Source organism: Cydia splendana, chromosome 14 (genome assembly GCF_910591565.1).
Source record: "Cydia splendana chromosome 14, ilCydSple1.2, whole genome shotgun sequence".
In the NCBI taxonomy this organism is placed as follows: domain Eukaryota; kingdom Metazoa; phylum Arthropoda; class Insecta; order Lepidoptera; family Tortricidae; genus Cydia; species Cydia splendana.
Genome location: NC_085973.1, coordinates 2,614,865 through 2,635,259, shown reverse-complemented (window position 1 = coordinate 2,635,259; position 20,395 = coordinate 2,614,865). Strand labels below are relative to the sequence as shown.

The 20,395-nt window shown below is 41.3% G+C and overlaps 1 protein-coding gene across 1 annotated transcript; it reads right to left on the bottom strand.

Moving 5' to 3' along the window:
* Positions 1 to 1,688: 1,688 nt before the first annotated feature.
* LOC134797083 (probable methyltransferase-like protein 25) lies at positions 1,689 to 13,938 on the bottom strand. Its single transcript, XM_063769307.1, has 9 exons — positions 13,798 to 13,938; positions 11,747 to 11,970; positions 11,135 to 11,307; positions 9,175 to 9,283; positions 8,202 to 8,281; positions 7,203 to 7,359; positions 6,101 to 6,289; positions 5,003 to 5,112; positions 1,689 to 2,055 (listed from the first exon to the last, which is right to left on the bottom strand). Exons 2-9 carry the CDS (start codon positions 11,958 to 11,960, stop codon positions 1,705 to 1,707), a joined length of 1,383 nt encoding a protein of 460 aa, XP_063625377.1. The 5' UTR covers positions 11,961 to 11,970; positions 13,798 to 13,938; the 3' UTR covers positions 1,689 to 1,704.
* Positions 13,939 to 20,395: the final 6,457 nt, after the last annotated feature.

The window sequence follows — 20,395 nt, the reverse complement described above, 5'->3', positions numbered from 1 at the left end:
CATGTTCGGACAAATCCGGACGTATGGCAACCCTATTTGGAAGCGACACGCAAATCGATGGCTCTCTACAGGCCTGTAACGCAATAGGTAGGTATTTATTTATTTACTTAAACTAAATTGCAAAAAAGAAAAACTTTATGTAGGTAACTAAATAAATCACTTTTTGGCAGAACTTTCATTTTTGTTAAGTACAGTCACCACACGGGATTGTTATACCATTTAAGGTTCTAGCTAAACTGGAAATTCTATAGCGTAAGTATTGAACAACCAATTTAGCTAGAACCCTAAATGGCGCAACAATTGCGGAGCGTGATGGTACAAGCTTTTATCGCTGAGGCATCCTACCAGTCAACCTTAACACCTACTGCCTTAATAGGTAAAGCAGTAGTACCACGATCCCGACTATCGGGTCGTCCGGCCTAGGAACGAAATGATAAAATACCCGATAGTCGGGTTTTCGTTTTCTGAATGTGTTAAATTCCAACCTTCTAAATATTTATTATTATCATTCCGATAAATTGATCATCTCTCTCATAGCGAGCGGGAAATTTTTAGAACAATCCAAAGAAACACTTCCATTTCTTATGCAGTAAAATCGTTTTTTTTCTTAGTGACGTATTTTCATACGAAACCCTCCATTGTGTGAATATGTAGGTAGGTATTTTAATACGAAACGACCACTTTAGTTTCTAACCTGGTTTTACATAATTAGATACAAAAACCATTGCAAGTTCAACAGAAACTCATTCAAATAAACGGTAAAATGCCAAATGTAAATGTTTTATGTTGTCCGTTATTACAAGTGGTTGACCTATCGAACAACGGCATTTACAAGCCAATTTCCTGCCCACAACAACAGACATCAGTTTGCCATTAAGGACAGCGCACTTGATTAAATATTTAATTCACAATCACAGTCGCGCCATCTTATATATCGAAGCGGCTAAGGTATACACAAATATCTGAACAAACTTTCTACTAACAAAACTTCAGTGAGACACACCATATTAATACGGGTCACTCACGTATTTTAAGTTGAAAATCGCTCGACATGTTTCACTCCGTAACGCGGAGAATCATCGGGAGCTTAGAAATTCATACATTTTGTTACAACATTCATTTTTAAGGTATTTGTCTAAGGGCCACTAGTTGTCTGAAATAAAGGTTTTTCATTTTCATTTGTTAAAATAATTATTAGAGGTAGATAGGGAAAAGTGGCATTTTCTCGCTCAGCTTACGTAGTACATAGGTACTTCCAATCTAGCCATACCACAGAGTAAATAATAGTACTGCCGTACAGAAAGGAAACTTCCTACAAAACCGAAGTTTGACAGCGGTTCAGGGTCGAATCATGCTATCCCTTTCTAAATATATGGCACTATCCCTTTCAGCTATTTAGGGTTGTCAAAATTCAAGCCATTATCTTATCTGTGGTCGTGCACGCAAAGGGACGTCAAGTTGTGTCAACCCTAATAATTGCTCGGAGCAATGCTGAGCCGAGCGGAGCCGAGTTTGGCCGAAGTCAGGTTCGCACCCCTGGCCATACCAACACTATTATGTACCTACTCTAGGTAGAAATCCTGATGATGCACTCTATTGGCGGCGAGGACGAAGCTGAGTTTGTCCTATCTTTGTATTATTTTCAGATTATAACTTAACATTAGAGAAAAATAATAACACTCATTTATAATAAAAATATATATTTCATCTTATAGCTACAATACTATGGCATCGCGGCGACAACACAGGATCGAACAGCTTAACCAAAAACGTATTATTAAAACCATTCTCTTTCAAAAACAATAATCTATCTAATAATATCAAACTCTCTATTACCTGAGCTAAACATAATCTTATTAAATAAAATAAAACCATATTTTTCCACTGACTATCCGCTACCTTCAAAGAATCTGCGGGCAAAGTGTGAAAAAGGTCTAATTTCAAGATGGAATCGGCTATTTTGAAGTACTCTTCGAAGTTTCGGCTTTTAGCTCCTACTCGCTTCAGTCTGCCTTCTGTTAATACGAAGTCCGGTTTGAGCTTCTTTATTATTGCCTGGAACAAAAAATTGGATAATTTTGTGATAAAGATAAGATAAAGCATACATCTTTACTGACAACATACAATGTGGAAAAAAAATAATGGGCCCTGGAGGGAAAGTGTCTTAAGACCTTAAGTTAGCTCATTTCATTTAAGGGATAATTTCTTTCATATTTTTAAAGAAACAAAACTGCATTTAAAGATTTCTTACAATTCGCTTGTCTCGCCAGGGAATCGAACCGACTAAAAATTCAAATTAAACACTCACTATTTTATTCCACTAATCGATAGGGTAATTGTTTAGGATAAAATCTCTTGAATAAACATTCGGTCTTAGAAATAAAAAAGATCGTGAAATATAACATTTTGGGTTTGGTTCCCGGGCGAGACAAGCGAATTTAAAAAATAAAACCTTGTGTAAAAGGAATATTCATTTTTAGGGTTACGTACCCAAAGGGTAAAAACGGGACCCTATTACTAAGACTACACTGTCCGTCTGTCGGTTTGTATGTATTTCTGTTGCCGCTATAACAAAAAATACTAAAAATGTTGGAACCCTCGGTGGGCGAGTCCGACTTGTACATGTACGGTTTTTTGTTTTTTCGGACCCTACTATTAGGACTTACCTGAGAAGTATACAGGAGCAAATACTAGGGACACCGAGCACACTAAAAGAGGCAGTCAGCAACCTGAAAGCATTACTAGGCTTCATGGAGGAGCTGGGGTGGTTAGAGTAGCGCTACCTCGTTTCACGCAAAATAGGCACAATGGTTGTCAATTTGCGGAAAATGCCCAGAAGCACTAACTAACTCGGACTTACCTGCAACATAGCGCGGTATAATAAGCTGCGTGCCGGCAGCTCGCGCTTCGCTGTCACCCGCTCTAAAGACTGCGCGGCCAACATGCGCGCGTTACGGCCCAGCGTGAAGCCTACTATGGGACTTACCTGCAACATAGCGCGGTATAATAAGCTGCGTGGCGGCAGCTCGCGCTTCGCTGCCACCCGCTCTAAAGACTGCGCGGCCGACATGCGTGCGTTACGGCCCAGCGTGAAGCCTACTATGGGACTTACCTGCAACATAGCGCGGTATAATAAGCTGCGTGCCGGCAGCTCTCGCTTCACTGTCACCCGCTCTAAAGACTGCGCGGCCAATATGCGTGCGTTAAGGCCCAGCGTGAAGCCTACTATGGGACTTACCTGCAACATAGCGCGGTATAATAAGCTGCGTGCCGGCAGCTCGCGCTTCGCTGCCACCCGCTCTAAAGACTGCGCGGCCAACATGCGTGCGTTACGGCCCAGCGTGAAGCCTACTATACGACTTACCTGCAACATAGCGCGGTATAATAAGCTGCGTGCCGGCAGCTCGCGCTTCGCTGCCACCCGCTCTAAAGACTGCGTGGCCAACATGCGTGCGTTACGGCCCAGCGTGAAGCCTACTATGGGACTTACCTGCAACATAGCGCGGTATAATAAGCTGCGTGCCGGCAGCTCGCGCTTCGCTGCCACCCGCTCTAAAGACTGAGCGGCCAACATGCGTGCGTTACGGCCCAGCGTGAAGCCTACTATACGACTTACCTGCAACATAGCGCGGTATAATAAGCTGCGTGCCGACAGTTCGCGCTTCGCTGCCACGCGCTCAAAAGACTGCGCGGCCAACATACGCGCGTTACGGCCCAGCGTGAAGCCTACTATGGGACTTACCTGCAACATAGTGAGGTATAATAAGCTGCGTGCCGGCAGCTCGCGCTTCGCTGCCACGCGCTCTAAAGACTGCGCGGCCAACATACGCGCGTTACGGCCCAGCGTGAAGCCTACTATGGGACTTACCTGCAACATAGCGCGGTATAATAAGCTGCGTGCCGGCAGCTCGCGCTTCGCTGTCACCCGCTCTAAAGATTGCGCGGCCAACATACGCGCGTTACGGCCCAGCGTGAAGCCTACTATGGGACTTACCTGCAACATAGCGCGGTATAATAAGCTGCGTGCCGGCAGCTCTCGCTTCACTGTCACCCGCTCTAAAGACTGCGCGGCCAATATGCGTGCGTTAAGGCCCAGCGTGAAGCCTACTATGGGACTTACCTGCAACATAGCGCGGTATAATAAGCTGCGTGCCGGCAGCTCGCGCTTCGCTGCCACCCGCTCTAAAGACTGCGCGGCCAACATGCGTGCGTTACGGCCCAGCGTGAAGCCTACTATACGACTTACCTGCAACATAGCGCGGTATAATAAGCTGCGTGCCGGCAGCTCACGCTTCGCTGCCACCCGCTCTAAAGACTGCGTGGCCAACATGCGTGCGTTACGGCCCAGCGTGAAGCCTACTATGGGACTTACCTGCAACATAGCGCGGTATAATAGGCTGCGTGCCGGCAGCTCGCGCTTCGCTGCCACCCGCTCTAAAGACTGAGCGGCCAACATGCGTGCGTTACGGCCCAGCGTGAAGCCTACTATACGACTTACCTGCAACATAGCGCGGTATAATAAGCTGCGTGCCGACAGTTCGCGCTTCGCTGCCACGCGCTCTAAAGACTGCGCGGCCAACATACGCGCGTTACGGCCCAGCGTGAAGCCTACTATGGGACTTACCTGCAACATAGTGAGGTATAATAAGCTGCGTGCCGGCAGCTCGCGCTTCGCTGCCACGCGCTCTAAAGACTGCGCGGCCAACATACGCGCGTTACCGCCCAGCGTGAAGCCTACTATGGGACTTACCTGCAACATAGCGCGGTATAATAAGCTGCGTGCCGGCAGCTCGCGCTTCGCTGTCACCCGCTCTAAAGATTGCGCGGCCAACATACGCGCGTTACGGCCCAGCGTGAAGCCTACTATGGGACTTACCTGCAACATAGCGCGGTATAATAAGCTGCGTGCCGGCAGCTCGCGCTTCGCTGCCACCCGCTCTAAAGACTGCGCGGCCAACATGCGTGCGTTACGGCCCAGCGTGAAGCCTACTATGGGACTTACCTGCAACATAGCGCGGTATAATAAGCTGCGTGCCGGCAGCTCGCGCTTCGCTGCCACGCGCTCTAAAGACTGCGCGGCCAACATGCGTGCGTTACGGCCCAGCGTGAAGCCTACAATTAAAACAACAGTCAAACCACAACTATTATAAAACTGAAAAATTAATGACTGAATGTATTGAATGACGTATCCTCCTAAGGCCCAGCCATACAAATGAAATTGCAAAATTTGCCACAGAAATTTGAACCTACAATGTATGAAATAGAGTTGATTTTGCGTTGTTCAAAAACTGAACGAAATGAGTCGAATATGATTTAAATTACATTGAACTGAATAAGTACTATAGGCCTTGGGCCTTAGGAGGTAATATTTTAATTTTTTAAATTACTGATTGACATGTTTCTTTTTAAAACACACTTCTGACATCAATTTTATATCTAGATTAATTTGATGCATGGTTAAATGTACCTATTATTGTTATTTTAAGATTATTTTAACATACATATATTAAATTATAGATACTTTTAGGTATTTTGATTTTAGTATAGGTACATAGTTATATTTTTATGTCGTATGCCGAAAGGCACATCATAGACTATGGACCTATTAAATAAACTGACACCTCATGTAACTCGTGATGACGAAATAGATCTTTGAATCTTCGAAAGAACTTTTGTCCATGATAAAACTATTTATTTTATTAACCACACTAATATGCCAGGAGCGAGATGCACAGGAAGTAAGCTACGCACACGCTAGCGAATGTTACGTCGTGGTATGGCTACTTGTCATATAAGCAGTGTTTTTCAAACTTTTCATCAAGTGACCTAGGGGCTATTCATAAATTACGTCATTTCAAATTAGGGGGGGGGGGGGTCTGGACATCGGATGACGGTAGCATGAAGTAGGAGGAAATGGGGTCATTTGAAGCATGATTTTTGGATGATTATAGGGGGGGGGGTCAAAAATCGTCAAAAATCGATGACGTAATTTATGGACAGCCCCTACTTATGTACGAACGAAATGTTTCGCTTATGCATTGTTTTAAGGCTAGCAGAGGCGAGGGCCAGTTTAAAAACACTGATATTTAGTATCAAATACCTCTAAGATGCTCAGACATGGGGAACCCCGCTCCGCTTGCATCCTGGAAGTCATCAAAGAATGTCGACTCTTTTATCTCTTTGCTGAGGAGGTGGTAGCAGCAAGGCACGTTGAAAACAGCACTCGTGGTTGGTTGGGACGCGAATATTCGCAGGGAGGCCGGGCCGAGGTCGCCGCAGGTGTGGAGGCCTAAACAAGTAGACAGGTAATAGGGTTATATGTGTCGTTTTCAAGGAAAAGGTCGCTTGCCATAAGGACGCTCTGACAGGTTATTCGTATAAAGATATAAGCAAATTTCGTCATTATGGTAAGCGACAATGTGGTCCCTTTTGCTTGAAATGTATTTATTGTTCCGACGGATAATATTTTTCCATAAATGATCTGACAGTGATGGCAACGAAACATTAATTAATAAACTTCAACATTTCAAACTTCAACATTTATTCAGCAAATACGAGTAGGCCACAAGGGCAATACCTGTAAGCATCACCGTGACATCCTTGTGTGCGATCTCAGGAAAGCTTTCCTTCACAACTGTCGCCAGATCAGTGTTCTCGGTGACGAATAGTTGGGCGTACCGGTGGAGGTGCCCCGTGCCGCGGGAACCGGTGTTGGATATGGCGTGCCATTGTTTCAATGTACAACATAAATAAATAAATAATAACCCAACATTTGTACCTGTGAGCATCACCGTGACATCCTCGTGAGCGATCTCAGGAAAGCTTTCCTTCACAACTGTCGCCAGATCAGTGTTCTCGGTGACGAACAGTTGGGCGAACCGGTGGAGGTGCTCCGTGCCGCGGGAACCGGTGTTGGATATGGCGTGCCATTGTTTCAATGTACAACATAAATGCCATTGTTTCAATGTACAACATAAATAATAACCCAACATTTGTACCTGTGAGCATCACCGTGACATCCTCGTGAGCGATCTCAGGAAAGCTTTCCTTCACAACTGTCGCCAGATCAGTGTTCTCGGTGACGAACATTTGGGCGAACCGGTGGAGGTGCTCCGTGCCGCGGGAACCGGTGTTGGATATGGCGTGCCATTGTTTCAATATACAACATAAATAAATAATAAGTAATAACCCAACATTTGTACCTGTGAGCATCACCGTGACATCCTCGTGAGCGATCTCAGGAAAGCTTTTCTTCACAACTGTCGCCAGATCAGTGTTCTCCGTGACGAACAGTTGGGCGAACCGGTGGAGGTGCCCCGTGCCGCGGGAACCGGTGTTGGATATGGCGTGCCATTGTTTCTGGGTACATTAAAAATAGACACATTTTTAACCTTTTGGACGCCAATGACCGGTATATCCGCACCGCTGGTCCAACGCCAAAGACGAATTAATCGGTCACAGACCACAGTGCAACATATACCTACGTGCATATGCATAAAGTTCAATTTCAGTTTTGACACTTCGGCGACGTGGCGTCCGAGTGACAGCTTTTGTGTTTGACATGGTCGAAAAGGTCGAAAGGTGAAGTCGAAAATGCGAATCAAAAATCGAATTAAAAATCGTCGCCATGAAATAAAATTTTCTTCGTGACAGTTTACAAAAGGGATTTTTTATTCGAATTACGTTAAGAATCCCCAGTAAGCTCGGCCAAATTTCACCTTCCCATACAAACGGAGTTTCGTTGTCGTTTTAAAACTACGTGTTGGATTGAAATTAAACTTTGCACATACAATGACATGACATGAGGAATCTAGTCCTGTAATTAGTTTTATAGCTCCAGTTTAAAACAAAAGAAATAGGGCAAAAGCAAGTTTTGTATGAAAAACTGAAATCCGCTGGATTTTTTAAACTATGGTATCTGAAGCTACATAAACCAATTACAGGCAATAGATGTACCCTATCATATTGTAAGTACAACGTTTCAGATCCATGTAGCTAGTCGTTTTAAAATGAGAGCGTAACTACGTTTGTATGGAGAACCGAGCTTGCTGGGGACTCTTAAGAATTTTATTATACAATGGCATCACTTCTTTGTTCATCTGTCGATCAGACTTAGAAGTGACGAAGAGAGAAGACTTAGAACCTACCTTTGGCAAAGTGCCCTGGCAGCAAAAGCGAATCTTAAAAAAAAAGTTACCTACCTGAATAATTTTGCCCCTCGCCTCAGCACTGGCTAGACTAGTTCTGTCGCAGTCTACAGTGAGACAGCGCAGCTTGTAACCTGCAATGTATTATAATTTTCATACTAAAAATACATTTTTCTTATACATGTACTTTGTACATAACGCCTTATGTTTTGGCATAATTCAGTTCCGTCACGATTTAGCGTTGTTTATCAAATGTCCCAAATTTGCAAGCCCGAATATCTATGATTGGATGGACGGAATATCTAAAGGTTAGAGTTAGACCAAGATAAGTCTGCAACGATTTTGATAGCACACGCAGTGAAAGTGTTATTTAAAACGTCAAACTTCTATGAAATTATGACGTATAAATAACACTTGCACTGCGTATACTATCAAAATCGTTGCAGCCTTTTCTTGGCCTATATCTAATAAATTCAGATATTGTCTATGGCACAACTGTATTATTGTATCGAAAAATCTTTATAGTCAAGGAATACATTTCTGAAATTATTAAGTCACCAAAGAAATTCAGGCTCTAAATCTATGAAAGAAAATCAGCTGTGTGATGTGCATTAAAGTGTCATTCTATGGAACTTGCTAACTATAGTTCGTTTTTTTTAGCATTAGAAATAAGGTAAACAATCTTGATGTGTCTTTTAATTAAAAAACACATTTTAAAAATAAGTTACGGCAAATATGTAATAATGATGAATCTAATACGATCATTTATGTTCTTCTTCTTTCATAAGTTATAATTATTGATTTTTAAAAAGCGTTTTTCAATTAAAAGACATGTCAAGATCGCTTACCTTCTTTCAAGTTCTTTCTAATGCTAAAAAACGAACTTAGTAAATTAATCATTCAGAGACAATTTCAATATGGGGGTTTGTTTACATAGTTCATAGTTTGTTCAATAGAATGTCACTTTAGAGAAAATTACCACATGTTTTATTAAAAGGTTTTCCATAAAAACCCTAGTATTACCAACCATGGCTGGCAGTCACCAGTAGATGGCCGCGGCCTCCGCCGGCCTCTACCGAGCACGATGCTGACACCATATTATGTAAGGAGGACAGTAGGCGGGACATAATGCGAACCTGAAATACAAATGATAGAAAAATCTAAGGGTTGTATTCCACATGTCCAATGTTTTTGTCCAATGTGTATTTGCGTCTCCCATTTTGCTTAGTGAGAGAATGAGACGCAATGTACATTGGCCCAAGAAATTGGACAGGTGGAATACCAACATATAGTTCGTTTTTTTTAGCATTAGAAAGAAGGTAAGCGATCTTGACATGTCTTTTAATTGAATAACGCTTTTTAAAAATCAGTAACTATTAATTATGAAAGCAAAAGAATATAAATGATTGTATTAGATTCATAATTGTTACATATTTGCCATGACTTATTTTTAAAACTTTTTTTTCAATTAAAAGACACATCAAGATTGTTTACCTTATTTCTAATGCTAAAAAAAACGAACTATAAGGATGTTTCATATAATTTAAATGCAAAGACTAAAGAATGGATAGACGCGTAAAGTACAGCGCCACTTGCTTAAGCTGCCATAACAATGGGTACATAATGACTTATTTTTCATAGTATTTTCACGGAAACGTATAAAAAGTAGGTACTGAGGTTGACTGAAGTAGCAAGACAAATTATACGAACATAAAATACGATGGGAAACAATTATGCATGAATGAATGAATGAATGAATGATCATTTATTTGTCAATAGTGGGTTACATTACAACTGTATGGTCATGGAGAAATATATCAGTAAGACAAGAGTGCTCACTCCATACATCAGTTTTGATACCAAAACGACTACACTCAACAACATAAGACTTTCCGGTCGGTGCTACATCTATTGTTAAGTAGCAGTAAGACCAGTAAGTACTGATAATTCCGCTACTCGATGCTAGATGTCGACTATGAAAATAATAGTCTTTTTGGTACCAAAACTGATGTATGGAGTGACTAATCTATGTATTTTTTTCTCGATGGTATTGTGTAAGTATGATGGTATGGTATTGCCGCCACCAGTAGTTAACAGTAAGTCCCTGGCGGTTTTCAAACTACGTTGCAAGGCTTATTTACTGGACCTCCAAAAGAATGTAACATATACTTTTGGTTGAGTGACCTGCTCTATAGCTATAGATATTTAACTTTTGTAAAGCTAACACTTTTTTATCCACTGCGCATTGTTTGGTTTTTGCTATCTTGTCCTATATGTAATAAATAGTGTAAATGTTTCTACTGTCCTTAGCTAGATACAAATACGGCGGTGGCAGAATAACAGCGTCCGTTGCTGCAAGTCTTTAGGGCCGCTGTGCCCCGAAGCCTTTTGGCACAGACATAAGCTGAGCCACTTTCCATTTCAATTAGTTTGTAAGCATTATCGTGTACTTTTATTATGTACCTATGTTCAAACTTCTTGAATAAACGTCTTTTATTATTATTATTATTTGTATGTCTGTTCCATATCTCGGGACCATGGGGTCCCGGACCTTTGGGAGGCGTACGTGGGGCCGAAGCCAACAGCGCAGAGGCCCTTTAAGACACTTTAATCTAAAAGCAAGGGATACACGTGGCGGATACCATCCCCGAACGCACAATGTGATACATCCGGAGATGGTCCCCGCCAGGTGCAAAGACTATTGCAGTGCAGCACTTTTGTGCTGCGATGGAAACTAAGGTCATTATAGGCTATTTGATTTGAATGTTGGATGGACTGGATATAGGGCTATGGGAGGAGACTAGCGGACACCTGCCGTGACAATCAGTCTCAAAATTGTATAAGACAGGTGGTGACTCGCCAACTCATTGAGGGCAACACTTTGGAGTGGCTGTGAGGTTGTCGAGAGGTGAGTCTGCGGTAGCCAGATCCCGGTAATCCGTTCAGCAGGCCGCCGGCGTTATTATTATTATTATTAAGTAACAAACCTCATAACTCTTCTTAGGGTTCATGAACTCCTTAACCGGGATCTCCTTCGGTAACACTCCGCCTCTGTCTCTGATGCTTTGTTCAAGTTGATCTACTGACAGGCAGTACTCGCCGTTCACTGACAGACAGTGCTTGCGTGCCGTATGTACCCACAGGCCGAGAGGTGATTTGTCTGGAAAGTCATCAAAGAACATGATTCTTCTTCTCTCCTTCAACCTAGCGTTTTCCCGGCCTAACGCCAGGGTCCGCTTTCCTGCGCAGTCTTCTCCACTTTGCCCGGTCTTCGGCATCCTCAGGTGTGAGGTGATGATGATTATGCTTATAAAAATGTTTTTTTTTCTAACATTCAGACTTGAAACTAGGATTAAGTATTTTAGTTTTTTTTATATAATTTTACATAGGAACACATCTATTTTATTTGACATTTGTAATAATTAAACAACAATCTGTTACTGGAGGTCATGCGAATTTATCATGACTTCAGTTTTCTTATGTAAATTAAATAGTAATCTACTTTCAAGTTTTATATAATAATTTTTCTTTACTTTCATTTTGATGAAAAAAGTAGTGGTATAGATAGCAGTAGTTTGATTATAAAATTGTAAACTTACCACACTCATTACTCTGCACATTCCAAAACTCCTCAACAGCCCGTTCTAAGTCCATTACGTCCAGGGTTTCCCTCAATCCCTTCGGGAGGAGCGTCTCCCAATGTTTGTGAGTCAGGAACTCAACCATGTGGCAGTTGGCAAGCGGCAGTAGGGGGGTTAAGTAGGAGAGTAGTGAGTCTATGTGGTTGCGGAGTTTTAGCATGGTTGGGTCCATGGCGATGAATCTGCAATAAATAAATACAATTATTTGAGTCAGGGGGCTTCAATCTTTTTGACCTAAAGGCTCCATGGTATTTGTCTCTATTATTATTTATTATTATTGTGGTGTTGTGGGCCTTTGAGTGTCACATCGACCAGCATTGATCTATTGTGACGGCCCTTTAAAGTTCATTACTAATGCCCGTTGCATCCAGAAAGTTCCAGATTCTTTGGGCCGTAATGTTCTGTACCTCATAGGGTTGCACTACGTGTCGCCCTAGGTAGGTACTTCTTTTTGACATTAGTGGTCCACAAGAGCAGAGAATGTGCATTGCAGTCTCCTCTGACTCCTGACAGAACCTGCATGTCGCATCTTGTTTCTTCCCAATTTGAAACATATGTTTATTCAACTTACAGTGTCCAGTCAGTATTCTGGTCACCGCGCAGGTTTTGTGCCTTTTGAGTCCTAAAAGCTCCTTAGCAGTTCTGCTGTTGAACCCTTTGATTAGAGCTTTCGAGTGTTCTTGTCCTTTAACGAACTTCCACCACTCGGTTGCTCTCGTTTTTTCTAACTTGCTGAGCAGAGAATATGCATCCCGTTTTGTGATTCCACAGAACGGTTCTGGGCCGACCAGGGGTGTGTCTGCGCCCTTTCTAGCAAGTTCGTCCGCTTCTTCGTTTCCGTTAATGTTGGAGTGCCCTGGTACCCATCTTAGTGTGACCTTGTTGGAGTTAGCCAGTGCATTTAGGTTTGTTTTACAGTTCTGGACTAGTTTTGAGTTCGACTCAAGGGATTCTAGTGCCAGCAGAGCAGCCTGGCTGTCTGAGTTGATGTAGATATGCTGGTGTCTTAGGTTTCTATCCAGGTTGATCTCCGCACATTTGTTGATGGCGAAGACTTCTGCCTGGAAGATTGAGGCCTGTGTGCCCATGCTGACGCTAGCTCTGAGCTTAGGTCTCTCACCATAGATCCCACATCCTACATCATTGCCTTTTTTGGAACCATCTGTATACCAAACGTGGCTTCCCTCTTCGACGTACATTTGGTTGTTGATCCATTTGTCTCTAGGAGGTATTTCTACTGTGTACAGTTTGGTGAGATGACATTCGGTGTGCGTGTCATCAGTGGGCATGCTAAGGGTTCTATTTGCAAAGACCCAGGCCTTTAGATTGGCTAATGCCTGAGAGCGCCATTTTGGCCTGTTTAGCGTGCATATTCTGTAGACGCACTGCTTGGCCTCCTTTTGCACCTGCAGGTGGAGTGGTATGATGTCTAGCAGTGCATCTAGGGCCGCTCCCGGTGTCGAGGAGAAGGCGCCTGTTGCTGTTAAACAAGCCGTGCGTTGCAGGCTGTTTAGAGTGTCTATTGCTGTCTTTTGGTTGGTTTTGTTACACCAGACTGCGGAGGCGTAGGTGACAATTGGCCTCACTACCGCTGTGTATAACCACATAGCAATTTTGGGTCTTAAGCCCCATCTTGCTCCTGCCTCCTTTGTCTCTATTTCTGGGCCAAACTGGCAGTCTCATAGTTTGAAGAGCCCTGTTTTATGTAGATCCCCTCTTGTATGCCTCTCTGAGGGTTTATGCATATGTGCCATTTCTAAGTTGTGTACAACTAGCTTTTGCCTGTTACTTAGGGTTGGCTGCACCAAACCGTTAAAGTGTTTGTTAAATTTTGTTGTATGGGAATTTTCATTAGTACTCTGTTGAGTGATGTTGATCAGCCTTTTAAGTGTGGTTGGTGCAACTGGCCCTTAGTCTGCGTGGAATTAATAATTTGGACAATTTTTTTTATTGGATCCTAATAGTACTTATTTTTGCTGCATTCTAATTCTAAATTAAGTCTCGCTCACCTAAATTCTAAAACGATACACCAGCGTCATAAGGATTATTTGACGGTAATTTCAAGAGTGCACACGTCTTCTTATACTGCGCCCTTATCTTCTCTGCCATGTCCAATATATCATGGTCCTCGGAGTTCGTGCAAGGAAATATGTCAATAAGTTCCTTTACTTTGGTCAGCTGGTTCAATATTTTGTCAGAATACTTTGTTTCCGAGTTCTTGTTTATATTTAAATGATGTGTCACTGTGCCTAAGTAATGTCCTGTGTAAGAATACAATTACCTATGTTTAGAATACAGTTAGGAGTTCAAGAACAGTAAATAAAATAGAATAATGATACAATACCTCTGGGCATGCTGGCAATAGACGGCGATTTATAGTTTATTTATAGTTTATTTTTACATTTAGTTTTAAATTTTAGTTGTAATTTTAATTTTAAGGCCCTTTATTGTTTGTTGCTTTACTACTTCTTTAAATAAAATACCTATCTTCATAATGATAAGCTTCCTATTTTAACTAGGTTATTTGGCAGTTATTTCTATATCTCATTCAATCAGAGTGTTATGTTTCTTAAATTTCATATTTATTTAGAAATTTTTATGTGTGCATTACCAAATTACATTAAGATACAATAATGATTGAGATGTTGAGATGTTTGTGAGAGATAAGGCTATCACCACTGAGTTCTAATGGCAGGTTTTATTTAGTTAGTATTTTTTACAGCCCGGTCCTAATATCAAGTATATGAACCATATAAAAAATCTACTTACCTAGTTCTCTCCCCAATTCAGCACCTCTGTGGTAGCCCAAGTGGTACCCTTCAGGGTTCCCTGCCTCCTTACCGGCTTTGAATCCCTCTTCAAAACTATTTTTATGCGACGTTTCCTCATGCACAAAAATATCGTCTAAAACGTCGTTAAAATCACGTTCAACAGCCATTTAAAGCTTCTTTTACAAGATAATAGTCGTTACAGAATATTTTTATCGTAGTAAAAAGTATTTCGAGATGATGTGTAGTTCCCAATGTTCCCATGAAAATCAATGAAACCTATTCTGTAAAAGGACTTGTAGGTTATCGAACAAAATAAAAATGAACTAACTTAAATTATAACTATGCTAGGAAGGGAAAACTACAGTTGGTTTTACACTCAATCAAATAAATGATGGATGGTTGTACACACTGTAGTTTATAAAATAAAAACAGCTCATCAAGCAGCAAGCACAATCCAACACAACAACACAATCAAGCAAAGCATGATAACATGATTTTGACCAAAGAGCATATAATCACTACGTTCTAAGAGGCGGAACTCCATAGTACGTTTTTGTCAAACGGTTCGTTTTGACAGGACTTGACTGACGTATGACTGATGAGCATCTATTCATACCAACATAAAGAAAATTGTTTATAGCACAGATAAAGAAATATATTATCTATATATTTATCTATGGTTTATAGAAAGCAGTGCTGTAAAAATCGATAATAGTGAGTTCTCGAAACGATAATAACCGACATGATAGAAAGTAGTGCTGCGAAAAATCGATAATAGTGACTTCCTAAACCGATAAAAACCGCCCTAAACTCATTCAAAACTTTTTATCGTAGAAAATAAAACACCTGTGAGTTTATTACAAACTTTATTAATTTCTTAAGTTCATACTTGGTATATACAAAAACTCATTTATTATAAATAATAAGTGTTCTAAAATGAATATAAAACTAAAATTAACTACAATTAAGATAACTGAAGCTAAAAATTTTGCGCCCTTGGTAGGGTGCCCATCACGCAGGCAGCGTTCCCGCGCTGGATTGCTATGGCCAATCTTTGCGCGAGAAAGCTGCCTGCGCGAGGATCACCTGTGGCCTCCCTTAGGTTTGCTGAGCACCTTGTGGAGTCCCCGAGCCCCCCTACCCCATGGACCTAGTGTCTCGACGCCAAAGGCTACATATTCGTAGTATGCGCCGAGACAACTATATTTATTCACCTTGAAGAGTTCTCGGACGTCAGCCGCCGCCCCGGCCTGTTTGCTGGTGGCTAAAATGTAGGACACCGCCAGCGTATCTGCGCAGGTGGCGTCCTACACCAGCGCCCGGCCCATCCGCCAGGGGATCAACGACATCCCGTCGGGGCGTTTGCCGTCATCCCTTGCGATCTGGGGCTCCAGAGCCGCAGGGACGTCGGCGCTGACGAGCGCTCTCCTCAGGATGTCGTTGAGCGCGGCATGACGGGAAAGGCGGCCGGCGCCCGAGGAGCAGGCGAGTCCGTGGTGGCCAAGGCGATCAACAGGGGCCCCACTAGAGGCACAGCTGCGGTCCACGCATACATCGGCCCTGACCCGGAGTCCGATAGCAATTCTGAGTGTTTGGCTCGATGAAAGTGCCGTTGTTGGGTGATGGATAGGCGTGCAGCCATAAAATTAGTAAAATAAAATAATTTATTTACCAATAAACTATGGTTTACATATTTACCAGGGGCCCCCGCACTAGGTGAGACCTGGGCTACATATAACCGCGAAAATCGAAGTTCGCAAATTGCGGGCATTTTTCTCTGTCACTCTAATTACACCTTCATTGGAGTAAAAGAGAAAAATCCCCGTAATTTGCGAATTACGGTTTTCGGGTAGCCCCTCTGTATCGTAGCCTAATATCTCATTCTACCGCATGGCTGCGTCCCTTGGACTGGCCGGCGCTGGCCCATTGTGTACAGGGGCCTTTAGATTTGTACAGTATCTGGATTTAGTTACTTAATAGGTATAGCATGCAAGTTACAAAATTACTAAAAATGACACTTAAATATTTGCGCACATTATAAAATATTACTTAGTATAGCTTCTAGCTGTTTCCACGTAGTTAAGTGATTGAAGAAGAGTGTAGGTAAGCTTTTTGGCCTCAATAACTGATCTGTCTTCGATTTGAGATAACAATGCTTTAGCATGGCACTGTAGGTTGAAGCCTTAAGGTGGTCCTCAAATCGTTTACCGAAGGCGGAGAAGACTTTTGGAACGGGCAGGTTAAAGATTCGGTTTTGAGAAGCGAGACGTAACAAGTCATGAGTGTAGACGATTTGTGTGTAAGCAAAACGATACTGTGCAAAAATAACTGCCGAACAGTCAGGCCCATAGCTTCAGCGTAGATTTCAGAAGTTGGAAATCGAAAGGGTCATTGTCCAGACTCTGGAATGGACACAGCTAGGAGCCTTGCGTGGTCCCTTCCCGACGAAGTGTCAATTGGGGATTTTAGAACGGCAGTGGGGGCTAAGTTGTCCCAGGCCCTTTGCCTCTCGGGTCTAGGTGGAACATCTGGCAGTTTAGCTAGCCAGGCTTTCTTGGCCTCATCCAAGAACGCGATCTCGCAGTTTGTTATTTTAAGGATTTTACCTGCGAGATCAGACGTGTTATGGATTGAGGACAAGAATGCAGGCAGAGCAAAACTCGATATTTTGCGTGTTCCTAAACCGCCAAACCTAATAATGGGCAAAGAATCTTGGGTCCAAGCCGGTTCATTAAAACGGACATTCAAAATCGATTCCAGTTGTGACTTAAGGAGACTATCGATAGGTTGGACTAAACTAGCGACTTTCCAGATAGGGCAGCAACGGAGCAAGTACGTAAATTTGGGAACCAACAAACAACATTTTAAAATAAATAAGGCCGAATGGCTACTAATTTTGACTAAAAGATCTGAATTAACATAAAATTTAGAAATCGATTTGGCCAAAACAGACGGAATAGCTTCATCGAAAATGAGGGAGCCGAGAAGGTGGAGATTATCCTTTGATAAGATTTTAATGTTTGGGGCTAAACTCGAAAAACTTTGAAGTACCTGGGCTGCTAAAGAGGGTTCTAAGTTTTCGGAAATGTACAATTCACATTTGTCTAAGTTAATAGTAAAAGAGTAATAATAACGGGAAAAGTTGAAGGCACGACACCTCAGGGCCCTCCTCCTACTAGATTGGTGTGCTCAAATTACGACACCTATGCTATTAAAACTGCACGAGGCCATGCGCTTGGCGGGGAACAGAACCCTATGGAGGAACCTGGTCTTCAACAGAAGGATATGATGTCACGATCCTCAGTATTGAGGGACCGACTGAAGAGGAGGGATAAGTCTGCCAGGACCGTTTTTGAGTCTCCGCTGATGGTGCCGTCGTCCAGGTACCAAACATGCAGTATGAACGTGAGACTATGAATAGCTGAATTAATGGCCAGACTGAATATATGGTATATATATATGTATATATATATATACAGGGTGGAAAGGCACGACGATCCTTTCCGGAAATGGGAGATAGTTTAGCCTAAGCTCTATATTTTCTCCATAGAAACTATGTTAATATGGGCAACCGTTTCTAAATTATGACCTTTTAAACATCCACGCAAAAAACTACTTTGTTCTAACCCTAACAGGTGACAGGGTCAATGAACTTACTTGTAAACAATCAGTATTCGACAGGAAATTATGCTAATTTGTTGCCATCTAACCATTTTTAGGTCTGCTTACAGCACGGTAAGAATCATTGCAGGATTTTCGCTTTCTTAGTGGTTCCACTTGTTCAATACTTGAATGAAATAGTTATGTTATTCCTTAATATTAATAATACTAACCACAACATTGTTTACAACGACAGTTCAAATGGTGACATTGACAACCACTCAAAAGTACGCAATCGTCTTATAAATATCTCTGGTTTCCTTGACTGATAAAAAGGTTTTAGTTTCTTAACACGTTTCACCAAATTATTTTCGAATAATTGGAAACTATCTAAAATAACTAAAAATAACAAGTAGGTTGTGTTAGTTGCACCAAATGAACTTGCAAAAATTAAATACTAAGAATAAATCAAGAATAAATACTTCTTCAATACCAAACTAACAAACCTTCTTGCGTGGTAGGAAATAGACAAGACGTCTGATGTTTGAAATTAAATTTTCATTGAACTATACTTATTGAATGTCATATTCTTCAAATAAAAATGTTAGATGCTCGTGGCTATTTAAATTTGTGGGGCTGTGTAAAAGATATGGTGTACCAAACCAAACGGAATGTGAAACTGCGGACGAAATGAGACAAAGGCTAATTGGTGCTTTCTGCGGAGGATAAATGACGAAGAGCATACACTACATCGCATGTGCATCGACATACTCGGGTACGGGCTGCGGCGGCGTTGTAATACACGGAGGTACATTTGAACACCGTATGTGAAAAGAAGATAGTATTAAATATTGGAAAAAAGTAATTATCTAAGAAAGTAATAAAATTGTTTGTAATATTTTTGCATGCATTTGATTTATTTGACATTTATGTGTCATTCATACATCATTGCGATACTGTCAACGATCGGAAAAAAGTGTAAAGTCCCGAGCTTTCCCGACGGAGATCCTTAATCTAGCCGTCATGTGCACATGCTATAGGGTTATCACCACAGTTAAAAAGTAGTATTTTTGCAATTTTTATTTTTTACTCAATTAACGATTCTTACCATTACCAATAGTCTCTGTATCACTTAAACGACCTAATACTTCCGGGAAGGATCGTCGTGCCTTTCCACCCTGTATATATATATATATATATATATATATATATATATATACAGTGAAACCTGGTTAATTGGCACCTGGATAAATGGAAAACCTCAATAATTGCAACCAAAAGTCCGGTCCCGGTCCCTTGAGACCAAAAGGCCTCTATAATTGAAAGTTTGGAACCTCTATAATTGCAATTTAGATTTTAGTGCTTTTCGTAATTTTGCCTCTGTAATTGACCACATCGCAACTAAGACCTCTATAATTGACACTGTGCTAAAAAAATCCGTTATTTTTGCTTTTCTTTTTACCTCTATTATTGAAACGAGTCTTACTTATTACCTCTGTAATTGAAATAATGTAGTTGTAGACAGCAGAAACAATATTTTAATAGCTATGATCATTTTATTTATATCTTCATCCAGAATTCAATTTATTTATTGGGTATCTATCACAGCCTGTAGTAGGTGAAATAGTTTTGATTTAATCAAAAACAAAGTATGCTTTTTACATTCTAATAAGACTTTCTTCTACAATTCAAGGGAATTTTTAAACCCAAATGATTAATAAGATAATAAAGTAGTAATTAATGTAGTGCAAAAGTACAAGTATAGACAGAAGCAATATATAGAACAGAAACCCAGAATTTAAGCGTGTAAATCTACTTTCAATGGTTATTTGCACCTCCATAAAAGAAATTTGTCAGAACGCAACCTCTATTAATGAAAACCTCTATAATTGACACAACGATTTCTTGAACCTCGTTAATTGACACGACCTGCTTAAATGAAAAACCTGGTTAATTGACAAAAAATGGCCGGTCCCTTGAGATTGCAATTATCCAGGTTCCACTGTATACATATTTGTTCTTATTGCACAATTTGAATACTGAATGTACAAATATGCTGTACCTATGTTTTTAAACACTGAACTGTACAAAATATATTCTGGTAGAATTTACAAACGGATACACTGTACTCGTTACAAAATCTAACATGTTTGTCTAAAGATTTTTCAAAAACTAATCTTAGAATTAATATATTTAAATAGGATAAGGTAAACACAAATATAACTGTAAAAAGGAA